General features: G+C 46.4%; 3 protein-coding genes across 3 annotated transcripts; 1 reads left to right on the top strand and 2 right to left on the bottom strand.

The window, feature by feature from the left end:
- Positions 1 to 192: 192 nt before the first annotated feature.
- N7483_012856 (uncharacterized protein) lies at positions 193 to 2,121 on the bottom strand (the record flags this gene model as incomplete). Its single annotated transcript, XM_057096283.1, has 3 exons — positions 193 to 1,078; positions 1,135 to 1,619; positions 2,065 to 2,121. The coding sequence occupies 3 exons, from the start codon at positions 2,119 to 2,121 to the stop codon at positions 193 to 195; spliced, it is 1,428 nt and encodes a 475-aa protein (XP_056942254.1).
- Positions 2,122 to 3,986: 1,865 nt separating this feature from the next.
- Positions 3,987 to 6,674, bottom strand: N7483_012855 (exocyst subunit SEC10; the record flags this gene model as incomplete). The annotated part of the gene is made up of 3 exons (XM_057096282.1): positions 3,987 to 4,460; positions 4,516 to 4,718; positions 4,826 to 6,674. The coding sequence occupies 3 exons, from the start codon at positions 6,672 to 6,674 to the stop codon at positions 3,987 to 3,989; spliced, it is 2,526 nt and encodes an 841-aa protein (XP_056942253.1).
- Positions 6,675 to 7,569: 895 nt separating this feature from the next.
- On the top strand, positions 7,570 to 8,707 carry N7483_012854 (ditrans,polycis-polyprenyl diphosphate synthase; the record flags this gene model as incomplete). Its single annotated transcript, XM_057096281.1, has 2 exons — positions 7,570 to 8,086; positions 8,148 to 8,707. The coding sequence occupies 2 exons, from the start codon at positions 7,570 to 7,572 to the stop codon at positions 8,705 to 8,707; spliced, it is 1,077 nt and encodes a 358-aa protein (XP_056942252.1).
- Between the last annotated feature and the right edge of the window lie 4,348 nt (positions 8,708 to 13,055).

The raw sequence follows: 13,055 nt of genomic DNA, 5'->3' as shown, positions 1-13,055 counted from the left end.
AGACCCAGATGCAGAATAAAGGATATAAGAATCGTCCTAACGACACATAAAGAATGAAGAACAGCGGAGAGAAAGATAAAAAAGTCATACGCTGAATGAGCGGTCAAGTGAAAGAAAGAGGTCGAAGACCAAAACAATAAAGAAAGACCTGCTGTATGCAGAAGAACTTATATAAGTAGCATGAGATCTAGCTCATGCTCTGCGACGTAACTTGCGCCACATTTTCTTTACCACGCTTTGTTCATCGTCCAGATCATCCCATAGATGCTGGTTCCGATCGGCTGGTGGTAGAGCGGCAAGTCGCAAGGGATCCTCGGAGGAGGGTGATGAGGTTGGAGACTCAGTTCGAAGGTCCGGTCGTGTTAATGTCATTTTTAATGTCATTTCGCGATTTCCAGGTAATCGCTGCGGACCAGTTCGAGATGCCGGTAAGAATGACTGACGACGTTGTAGTAGTGATGGTGTATCCACGGATGGACGGGGAGTTTCTCGCATCTGGGATGCCATGGATAGAGCAGGCTCTTCCACCACTGAACCTCCTGGACTTCCAACCATTGTTCCATCGTCGTCTTCGAAGAATGTCCCGGCGTATTCCTGTGCCATCGAGATCGAAGGGGAGTGGGTTTCTGGTGCCATGTTCTCCTTGTTTTGGTCCAGTGCTGGAAACCCGAACTCAATTGCTTCGTCGAATTTCTGTGGCGACGCAAGGTACACGCGCAGTTTCAGACGAGCATCGGGATCTTGGTAATATTGGGCGGACGGGTCCATGCTGGAAGTGGATGATTTAGGAGCATGGCTGGACTGGTTGCGAGATCCCGGACGCGAAGAGGGATTGTGGTTGAGAAGAGGACCGAATGGGGGTAATGATTGGCTTGGTGGGATGCTTCGAGGGATGGCGTTCTGAGGTGGCACCGATGCGGTTTGACGATGCTTGGGGGAGGAATATGTTGAAAAAGATAATGAACGACGGAAAGAGGTTCGACGGCGAGGAGCTTTTCTGATGGCTGCATCGGCGATATGCGCATGATACTCATCTAGCGACAAATCCAAATCTCCATCGCCGTCGAGCCAGCGGAAACTGTCATAGATTGATTGGTCCATCTTTGAATCTAGCTCTTCCGAGTCCGAGTCCACGTCGGAATTGGAATCCGATTCCCAAAAGACCGAGGCGGGGTGGTCAATAGAAGAGAGGTCTCCGACGGCAAAGAAGGCAAAGAATCGGTAGACAGTCGTCGTCGGGAATTAGAATCGCGATAGAATGCCTCGTCGGCGGCGTCCAGAATGACGCTCTCACGATAGGCGAGGCGCAAGCGACGACGTTCCTCGGGAGAGAAAAGCTTTTGCTGTACCTTAGCGGGGAGAGCGTGAAAGCATTGTGAGTCGGCTTGGGCGATCAAGTAGGCCGATTGCAAGGAACCGGGTTTGCGCAATTTCTTAGGTGAAGTGATCCGCTTCTCTAACCCCCGTCTCCTGTTTCCGGGAGGAGTTCGAAGCCCGCGCGAGTGGAGGCTTGGCCCGTGAGCGCTATTCGACCGATATACTCGAGCATGGTCTGACGTGGAGCAACCAGGGGCATCCTGATCTAACCGCATACGCAACCGCTCGACATTCGAGAAGAACTGTTAGGGGATCAGCCCATGAACCGCTTTTTTTTTCTTGCAAAGTGGAGCCCAAAAGCAAAATGATCAAAGAAAGGTGGAAGTGGAGACCCCAAGCACTCCCATGCGCCAATGTGGTCTAAGCACGTACAGCGCCATGGGTGATAGTGCGGGAGCTGGCGGGCTCCACCCGGATTCAGGAGGTCTGAACACAAACACACAAGTGGGCAGAGATAGGAAAAGGGACAGGTATGAAGGTGAACAGGGTGTAGTATAAGCCAGGGGAAATAGATATGAAACAGTATAAGGGAAGGATATGCGGTTGAGAAGATCATCGATGATGAGTGCCTGTTTTAGTTTGGGGCCGAAGCTATCGAGGACACTATCGAGGAAAATGATCCACATAAGGGGGCAAGAAGAGATTGCATGCACAGAGTCAGTGCACAAACTTTGGAAGGATCCTTACCTTTCTTCTGATGGCGGGGGGTAAAGAGGCAATATCCTCCTCACTGTATGCAGGCATACTAGTCATGTCTTGGACAGGTCACACTGCCCGGCAGTGTACTGGTACTGAGTGTGTATGATCTTCTGGCACCTGAGTTGTTCAGGCCGGTGGAAGTTGAACTTTGGTAATACTGGCACTGGATGAAATGATTTGATCCAGATCTGAGAGCAATCTCCGAGGCCGATATATGTACTAGTAGTCGGATGAACCGCTGTTCGAGGATCAATAGAACATTCTGAAAAAAAAAAAAAGCACCGTTCAGTTGAATATATCAATATTTGTCGTATTGATGCGTTGATGTCACCTTGTCCACAGTACTTGAATGAGCATCGTAGAGTAGAGGAGGGAAAGAGTGAGGCTACAATTGAGAAAGCGGAGAATCCTCGATATATACACTTGGGCAGCTTCAAGACCCTGGACCTCCCACTTCATCCACGATCCACAGAGCTAATCCACAAGGGATACATTTCCCGTCAAAATCAACATGATTGGCATAAGCATCAATGAGAACGGTTTTTTTCTTTATTACTTTTTACTTTTTCTCATTATCCTACCGGGAATAACGCAGAGTCCCCCCCAGTCCAGTACAGCAAACTCCGCAGCTGGACACGCACAGACCTATGTGATGTGACAGGACGATCTATTTCAAGACCTGTCACCTCTCCGAGCGCTCGACTGGCGCCAAACCCACCAAGTGGAGCTCAGGAATCTAGAGTCCGATCCCCCCCCCCCAAATGTGACCAGTCATGAACTTCAACCGTTGAACCGAACGGGTGAGACAGGGTCATTATTCGATCTCATTTTTGGATCAAAGCCCACGTACTTGAGGTTCGCACTTGAGGTTCTTACTTTATTTCATTATCCATTCCAGTATTTTATTACTGCTGATCGCGTCGGACAGATAATTAAACTCGATACGCTGTGTCACCACCAACTCCAATTCCAACTCGGTACATTATGGAGTAAGGGGCACAGAGAACCAATTAGACTTTGACTCTCATCTATTACCCACTTCAAACTCCGGAGAACAGACACCTCTCATGTACTTGAACACCATATGCATGGACATGGAGTACGGAGTATGGAGAACGGAGTTACTTCGTACCCAATCCGATCCATTTACTGTATGCGCCCAGGTACAGCTGTGCTGGTCAGGCCTCGATCTTCGATCCTTTCCAAGGTTTGCAGCCCTATCGGCGCGAACTGAAACGGGAAATCTGAAACCTTTTTCTCCATTGTTTGCAGTAAGGAAGCTTCTAGGATCGGAGATATTCAGGTTTAATCTAAGGTCTAATCTAAAGGCCGTTGAGAATAGAATCCTGGCGAGAATCTTCTATAGAAAAATAAAAAATCAATCTACGTACACTAAGAAGGCTCGGAGTTCTACGGATACTGAATAGGAGAAGAACTTGAAAGAAGAAAACATTAAGGAGAAAGGAGTAGTATGTTGTCTATCACGGACTCTCCGAACTGTCAAGGGGAAGGGATGTACAAGATGAACGGTGATGAGCTGTCAGCCTCGCCCCACTACAGCGACTAGTGAACTCGTAAAAGCATTTCAACAAAGAAAGCAAATTCGAGGGATTTTACACCATTGACAACATTGAAAGCCACGCGTGATTCAATCTTCTAGTGCCATGCACGTAATGCCGTCAAAAAAGTGATACATCTACTCTATACTCTGTGGTGCATTTCGACCGAGGCTATTCTTTCCGAGAACAATTTACACAATTCCATAGAAGAGGAGGGGAGAAGAAGACTTATTATTCCCATTGCTAGGTATATGACAAGTCATTTAGAAGATTCCAATACTCCGGTCCAATTTATTAAAGTTCTCATATCCTTGGATGTCTCTATCCAGGTGGAGTGTGGATGTGTACTCCTCACAATGCGTTCAAAACTGATTGCATCGCAAAAGTATTCGAGTCTTCCCGACGAGAAACATACGCTCGTACCTCTTGAACACTGAGTTTGACCTCTTGAGTGCTTCGTGATCCACTAGAGCCCCCAGTAGTACCACTTGCAGCACCACCACGAATCCGTTCACGAAGTGCCTCCACACCAATAACAAACAAACTACCAACCTCTAGTAGCACGTCCAGCGCGCCACCAGTAGCCTTGGTCTCATCGTCTAGATCCCAGGATTTAAGCAAGTCCGCATATTGAGTCATGTCCTTCGTCACCATTAATCCACCGGGCCCGCTAACGGCGAACCGCTTGAAATGCTCTAGTAACAGTCCGCGCGTTCCTAACGCGATCTCGGTTAGAACTTGCCGCACGTTGGACCCGCTAGAGGGTAATGAGGTGCGTGCGATGTTATGCAGCCGCGTGAGGAATGCGCAGATTGAGGCGCAGGTCTAGATGTGTGTGTTAGTCTTGCATTTGGATCTGTCAATTTGAGGTATTACTCACAGGTGTTTGTAACATCTCTAGCCATGCAGGATTGTCACTTTCACGAGGCCGGAAATCATTCTTCTTTTGTCCCGAAAGTAACCGGCTAACCCACGCGAGGGTCCCGTCAATAGTCTTCTGTTGGATCGTATTGATCTTATCCTCAAATCGGGTTGTCGCCTGGTTGAGCCTTTTCTCCATATCCCGTCGAGTCGTGATACTGACTGTTGCCAAGGGAGAAGAACCGCATTCACACACATTACCATTAATGTAACAATGCTAATTGTGGTCCGTACGGAAAGGAGGTATCCAAAATCGGGCTCATTCTTACTCGATTCTTGCGATGTGGCTGACTCCATGGCGGCATCTAGGCAAACATCGATGTATCCCTCGCCCATTGTAAGCAGCAGAAGGTTTAGCAGAGCTGACACGTCTTTGTGGGTTTCGGCATTGACGCTCAGTTCTAGTCCACGACCCACTGCTTCCGCTAGCCACTTCAGCATTCGCTTCGCATCACTTAGATTGGGCATTCCGTCCTCTTCTGTTAGTTTGATTTCGGTCAATCGCATCGTCTCGGGAATATCTCCCAGTTTGGCTACGTAAAGTAAGGTGCGTCTCTGAAACGGAGAGATATCGGTCGAGTCTAGCCGAGCGATAAATGCATCCCGAGTGGTGGAAAGCAACTCGGTGCCAGGGCGCGACAATGATGCCATGAAGGTGGTGGCGGCCTTCTTGCGGCGGGCCTGGTAGCTGGTGAATTTGAACAAAAGCGCATTGAAGAGGTCTTCAAGTGTGCGCTTCTCACGCTCGATGTATGATGATCCTACAAAGTAGGGGACGAAGAGCTCCTCCAGTTGCTGATCTAGTAAAAGTGCAGTCTGGGAGGAGATGGGATCGGGGTGCTCAGTTAATCCGTGTGCCTTAAGGTCATCGACCAAAGCACTGATATAACCGCGAGAGCTCTGTAAGCATCGTAGAAAGGCCAAAGACGAGACTCCACTGGCCTTCTCCAGCACCATTTCCAATCGCTGTTGGATGGATTGCTGGAAGACTCGTTGCAGAAATTTACCCAGTACTTGCTCGTAGTAAGGAAATGCCCTTTTAATGATCGCCGACTCTTCTTGCACCACCACTTTAACTTCATCAAGTAATGACTGAAGACTCGGCTCGACTCCTGGCAACTCCGCATCAGGGTCTGCCATCTTCTCCCATGATTCTGCATCACCTCCCACTTCCTCCGTCACTAGCTGGCTCCGGTCGATGAAGAATTGATGCTGGTTCACGAACAGTGCAATCACACTGGAACCACTGTTGAAGTCCTGTAACACGGTTGCGCAATCCTTCATCCCATCAAAGTTCGCCTTTCGGTAGAAATCATCAAATTGCTTCAATAGATCCTTTTCGAGAGTTTCGGAGAATTTCTCAATAATCTCCCTCGTATTCCGACGCGGTGTACTCTGTCCACTATGACCATCCTCAGATGGAGAACTGGCCCCGTGGTTCCCATTTGTGGATAGATGTTGCTGCCAGCTCTGCGGATCAAGCCGTTGACTAATGCGCAGTAGCTGCCTTGCGATATGCGCAGAGCGCACCTTGGCCTCTCCTGTCCCCGATCGTCGCAGATTCTCCAAGAGCGAGATTTCGCCGCGATTGGAGACTCCATCCCAGCATTCCAGCAGAAAGTGAGCATCTAGTGCGCGTCGGCGCTGTCGGTCTAGCTCCTCCAGTCTCCTTCCTGTTTCCACCGCCATGTTTCCGGTTCCGCCTGTGCTCTCCAATCCGGGGCCATTGAGCGATGTATCGAGCTGCTGGAATGAATCGATAGCTTGGCGCAGCTTCCGTCCCAGGGAGGTGAGGTTTTGCGAATGCTGAGCTTCTGCGCGGCGCACGGCAGCGGAGAGTTCATTTTCTCTAATTTCCAGATCTCCGGAGAGCTCGTCTAGTCGTCGTTGTGCGCCTTCAAAGGTACGGATGAGGGGTTTCGGATCGAATGGTTGGTTTGTAGAGGTGGTTCCGACCGCGGACCGACGCGTAGAGGTGGCAGTGTCGGATAGGGCCTCGATGAATTCCTTGACGATGAAGTCGCGACTGGAGAAGTCTTCAAGGGAGAAACTAGGGCCCTTGGGGAAGACTGTGCGGGCGGGGTTGGAGGAGAGGATGGATGCATTATCGGGCATCATGGTGACGGCAGGTCATGGGCCGTGGCCGAAAAATCAATTGAGTCCAGTCGGTTATTAGATTATCTGGGTGATATTAAGTTTCGAGGTAGTAATTGAGATGTTATTGTTTAGTTGGTGAGGGCAGAGTAATTGAAGAATCCGGGGAAGCTGAGCACGAAGTTGGAGACTCGGAGTTGCGGCTACAAATGCCACAATAGCCACGTAATGCCACGAAGTATATGCCTTCCCGCCATATTGATAAATCATCTTTACATCTCCACTAGATGGCTTAAGACTGTAATTTCAGAATCACAGGGACTCTATTGACGCATACACCCGATTATACTAGTAAAAGTGCTTGGTCAACCTTGGAAGGCATGAAGAGATACTAGCTACCTAATACTAGACTGGAACCAAGAACAGTTTAACTTGAACAGGATACCTCTACCTATTTAGCTCTCCAAGCACTCAGTGCTTGAGGTTCTTATACTTGAATATGGATTAGTTCATATATTTATTATATTGGCGTTCAAGTTGAGTCCACGGGTAGTATTATAATTACTAGTACCTAGGTACCTAGGTAGTGGCAGGTCCACAGGTGAGTTTTAATTAGAGTGCACTCCATGTATATATACCGCACTACTAGCACTTCCAAGGTTGAGTGGGAACTTGAATCTGAATTTCTATAGTTCAATTAATTATAATAACCATGATATCAGATGTAAAGAATAAGGGAAATAATTAAATAAAATATTTCAGCTCTATATTCATGTTTTATGTGTATAAATATGACTGCCTGTCCATTGCAGAGTATAGAGTATAGGTGTCCACTGTACTGAGCACGTTCCCGCCAAGTTCGACAAGTTTGAATCTTGCAACCTGGACATCTGGACATCTGGACTTCACTCACCACACCATGGTCTCCCAACAAGAGCGCGACATCTTGCGCGCTGAGATTCGTTCTCGAGGGACTAAACTCTCGGCCGCTGATCGCGAAAACCTCATTAAACCATACCTTCCTGACCCCTCCGATCTACCGCAGACCCGACCCAGAGCGTCCACCGCGACCTCCGCCACCGGCTCACGACGCCAAAAGACTCGCAAAACGCCCATCCGAACCTTTGTCAAATCACAGATTCATCGTCTGACTTATTCTCTTACCCATATTATCTTTGGAATCATCGTGCGCCTTTTACAAGCCTACCATGCTGTCGTGGAACGCATCTTTGCTATTGTCTATCACCACCACCGCACTCCCGAACTCATTCGCAAGGATGTTCGTGGCTTGAAACGCTTGCCACAGCATCTGAGTATTATTCTCAATCTTCGCACGGAGGATGATGCGTTAGCCGTGTTAATGGATGAGGTGGCCGAGTTAGCAGCCTGGAGTGCCTGTGCGGGGATTCCACAGCTCAGCATTTATGAGAAGACAGGTACATGAACCACAATATCCCAGAAAAAGAAGTATCGATGAACTAACTCAGAATCTAACAGGTGCTCTTAAATCCTGTATCCCTGCCCTTCACCAGATCATCAATGCCAAACTCGCCTCTTACTTCGGTTCCCCCTCGCAACAACCTACTCTGCAAGTCTTCGCGCCTCACCATCCTGTCTATGGCGATCTCTCTAATTCCAAATCCGAGGTTCCTCCTCTAACCCTCCTTCTCCTCTCTTCGACTGATGGCCGAGAAACATTGGTGGACTTGACCAAGACTCTCGCCGAGATGTCCCAGAATGGAAGACTTTCTCCAGAGGATATCACACCGGAATTGGTTGACGCCGAGATTAGCGAAATCACCTCCCAACCTCTCCAGCTTGATACGGCTGTTCGTTCCATGGCTGATATCATTAAGCCTGAACCTGATCTACTTCTGATCTTTGGTGCTTTCTTGAAGCTCGATGGCTATCCCCCGTGGCAGATTCGTCTGACGGAGATGTACTGTACTGGTGATCGCAGCCATGGTATCACTGGATATGGAGAGGCGGTTGAGTACCAGGGTTTCATGCGGGGGCTATGGCATTTTGCTGGTGCTCAGATGCGATTTGGACGGTGAGTATACTTACCAGGACTGTACTCGATGGATTACGGTTACATATTTTTCCTCTCTCTTTTTTTATATTCATGTTATACCCACCAGCATTGACGAGGACTACATATTCATATCCTGTATCAAATACATATGCTGTCTTGTTCTCAACCATGTGCATTAATTTAAATTGGTATCGCCGTGCCATGCCGAAGAAATAGAAACAAAACGATATAAGCAAGATAATCACGCCATGCCGAGCCGAAAAAAACAGAGAAAATAGTTTCCCTATGCATACTCAACTCCCCAAAAATCCGTCAATTAATAATCCAAATCAAAAGAATAACCTGCAATCTCATAGGGTCGTTTCCATGCGCTCATGATATGTCGTACATCTCAACTCTGAGATATATCGCATGTAGAAGTAATATAAAGGCTATCCAATCATATGATCATGATTCATCGTATCTAGTGTCCATCCCGGAGTTCTAGATTTAGACCAAGCATGACTTCCTACACAGTCAAGACATCGGACGGTTTCCAGGCCTGTCTCGGTGATGCCCTCGACAGAGCAACTGGAACAAATCTTCCGTCGAGAATTTGTGTCTTCATCGTCAAATGTGCCAGAACCATAGATATCGGAATCTGATTGTCCCGGTATCCTGCCAGTGCTCAATTTGGCCCCCGGGCAGGATAGAGCGTCACATTGTCGAAGACAGATAAAACATGCCCGTTGATTACATAGATCACAATCTGCGTATGCATCTAGCACTTGTCGCGTTGTTGGACGACGGTGACATATATGGCATGGTCTTAGTGCTGAAGGCGATGTAGATGTAGGTGGATAAGGGAGAGGGACGAGTGTTTTTGGGGAAACGGGTGGAGAATAGGGGTCTTGTGGTGAGGCATAGATATTAGGTGAAAGGAGGGAGGATTGTTGATGTTGGTGCTGATGTGCTGGGAGAGTAAGATAAGGAGGTTGGACGTGTCGTCGTTTACGAGGTAGACAGCGTGGCCGACAGGAGAGATCACTAGTTTCTGATGGAAGTCGGGATAGGGGTAATGAGCAGCCCATATCCCTATCAGGCCGATCTACTCGAAATGGCATAAATGTAGTTCTGTAACAAACAAAGCACGGTCAGCTACCTTAATCGGAGAAAAAGAAAAGAGGACGCTAGAATCGATAGATTGAATTCCTGTTGGACGGGTGATAAACTTACGGCCGGGCCAATGTGGTGGAGTCTTCATGGTCGCGTTTGCGTTTCCTCCAGCCTGCCGCCACTAAATCTGAGGGTTCTGAGATTCCAGGCATGGAGGGAGGAGAGTAGCAATCCCGCCAATGCATGGGATCATCAAACGTGAATCGAGCCTTTCAGTGTTGACGATGAGAGGAAGTTGATGGAAAATAAAGCTCGGCGGTTCTACACCGCCTAGTGACTATTTTGCCTATTTTGATTAGGCGGTAAGTCTCTTATCTTGTTATCTGGTTGCCATAGCATGGCATTAGGCACTTAGCACTTGGCGGACTTCAGCTGAGATGCCAGGTGGTTGAATTTTCAATGTTGGATTTCAAATGAATTGGACTGCTTAAGGTGAGGTATACTTGGACAGTAAATGCCCAATATAGTGGCCCTGTCCTTGTTAAACCTGCATTAATCAAGGATAGCTGCTCAGGTGGTGTATCTGTTACTCAAATCAAGATTAGACCAGAGCAGCCCTAATTCTCAGATCATTGATGCGTGAATCAGAATGCTTTGATCTGATTCTCGGCGACTGGCTGTCTTTCAGATTAATTCAAAGAATCACTGCCATTGAAAATCATTGTCTGCCAGAAACAATGAGCTAGTAGTCTGATTTACCAGGTTCAAGCCAGACCTAAGACATGCGGAGCATTCTCTTTTTATACTGAGGCGATACATTCTAGAACATACTTCTTTGATACTCTGTATCTGCGCTTTCTTGTTAGTTCAAGTTAAAGTCGTAGTCATCGGAATTTGTTTAGGTCAAATGTAATTGCAGATGAAGTACTCCCCACTGGTCCAGTTGGCGGGCAACGGACTCAACCTTGGAAGTGATCCCGATACTCTCCGCGACAGTACGGCGTCCACATCCGACATTCGGCTCGAACTTGAAAGATTTGAAAGATTTCTTTCCATATCCAGTGTTCTCCGTCCTGGACTCGGCTTCACCCGAGTCAAGTCGACCTCCCCGAGTTTAATCTTACCTGCCCGCCGGGTTAAAGTCTTACCCGAACTATAGCGAATCACAGCCTTTTACATTCGCGTGTGTGTGGATGTGTATACCAAATTATTGCCTCAAATTGGGATAGTTAAGCGGAGAACAAGAATATTACAACTGTATTGATAGATACTGAGTGAGACATGACGTCGAAACTGGGTCCTCTGCACCTCGCGTAGTTTTCTCGGACCCCATTTTGTACCTTATCCTAGTTATGGATGGAGGAGTGAGCGTATTTCTTACCTCTTTGGGCTGCTGAGCCATCATATATCGTGGAGTTTCAGATGCATCGACATTTATTTTATATTGCTGCCTGTTGAGCCAAATTATCAGGATCTATTCCGATACCTAATCCAGGACATCTGGGCGGGCATACTTCCAAGAGCAAGTTTGTTCTAATGTAATTCCATGTAATTGTGTTCTAAGGTTGATACCAGCCCTGGACATCTGGAGGTATCGATCCATCGTTACAATAATTCGTCTTCCAAAATTTAAAGGCTGGCGACATAATCACTGGCAATAAATTATTACAAACTGGGCAGATCAATTCCAAATTTATTGCTCTCCGAGCTCTCTTATATTTGTTTTCTCTAAGGGTACGTGAGAATCTTTTGAAGAATAGAACTTAATAATCAGCAAGTGTGGCCGAGCGGTCTAAGGCGGCAGATTCAAGCATTGTGCTTCTGTACCACAGCAATGGTGCGGTATCCTGTTATCGAAAGATGCATGGGTTCAAATCCCATCGCTTGCAATCTGTTTTTTTTTTCTGGATGTATATCGATGTATTTTTTTTTAGAGAATCTAGTACTAGAATTACCTTAGCTAGTGACATAACCAAGAAATTATTACCTGGGTATAAACTGGATAGATCAATTCCAACCTTGGAAAGTTACTACCTAGGTGCCCAGGTGGAAGTTGCTTATTACGTACTCTCCGAGCTTTCTTATACTTGTTTTCTCCAATTGTAGCTACTCCGTACATAGTTATGTTTTGTTCAGAAGAACTTACATAATCAGCAAGTGTGGCCGAGCGGTCTAAGGCGGCAGATTCAAGCATTGTGCTTCTGTACCACAGCAATGGTGCGGTATCCTGTTATCGAAAGATGCATGGGTTCAAATCCCATCGCTTGCATTACTTTTTTCTTTTTTTCCCTTCCCTTTCCACACCCTCCTCCCATCTATATGTGCTTTTTAAGTCTTAGTACCTTTACTTGAACTACCTAGGTGATCAAGCTGATTATAAGCTTAAAGATTTTATTGCGATACGAAGCAGAGCACTTAAAATGGCTCAACTGATTTGGTTTTGTCTGATTCTTTTCTATAATGCCTGAATATACTTAGGAAGTGGCATCGGGCAGAAATAAGGCACCAACTGTTGTTACACGGAAGAAAGTGGCAGAATGGCATGTGGTCCTAGTACATAGCCATCCATGTCCATGTGCAGCCACCTTTAACCAGCCCTGGAGGTAAGCAGCCAATGTTTAAGTTGGAAGCGGCTTTGGCCCAGGAGGAACCCTAGGATATTATACATTTGATGATGCTACTACACATATGAACTTGAATATTCCAGATAACAACTCTACTAAGTCCACTTTGGGCATAAGTGCTATAGATCAAAAGTATTTACGAGTACATTTGAATACCCAGGTGGTTCCTTCTACGTTAATAGCCTAGGTACCTAGGTATTGGAGTACTACTGACCTAAGCTAATACTTGCTATCTTCTCAATGAAGAGAAAGGGGGAAAAAACCACTATCTACTAGTAAAATATAAATCCATCATTTTACTTTATAGAGAGATGTATCATTAGGTAGCCAAGGTAATTCTGGTACTTGATTCTCTCTAACTTCTCTCTCTCTCCCTTCAAAAAATGTTAAACTTTGAACAAAAACATCTCTACCATCAAGCAAATCTTCCAAGAGGAGACAGAAAGAAGTCCAGACAGAGAAAGCAATTTATCTCAAAGTAGAACTAAAGTAAAGAAAAAAGAAAAAAGAAAAAAGAAAAAAGAAAAAAGAAAAAAGAAAAAAGAAAAAAGAAAATGGAAAAAAGAAAAAAGAAAAAAGAAAATGGAAAAAAGAAAAAAGTAATGCAAGCGATGGGATTTGAACCCATGCATCTTTCGATAACAGGATACC

The sequence above is a fragment of the Penicillium malachiteum genome, assembly GCF_028827825.1.
Source record: "Penicillium malachiteum strain IBT 17515 chromosome Unknown utg000005l:1.0-9002435.0:326005.0-9005861.0, whole genome shotgun sequence".
NCBI lineage: Eukaryota > Fungi > Ascomycota > Eurotiomycetes > Eurotiales > Aspergillaceae > Penicillium > Penicillium malachiteum.
Note: the sequence above shows the minus strand (reverse complement) of the source record. Positions and strands in the feature narration are given on the sequence as shown.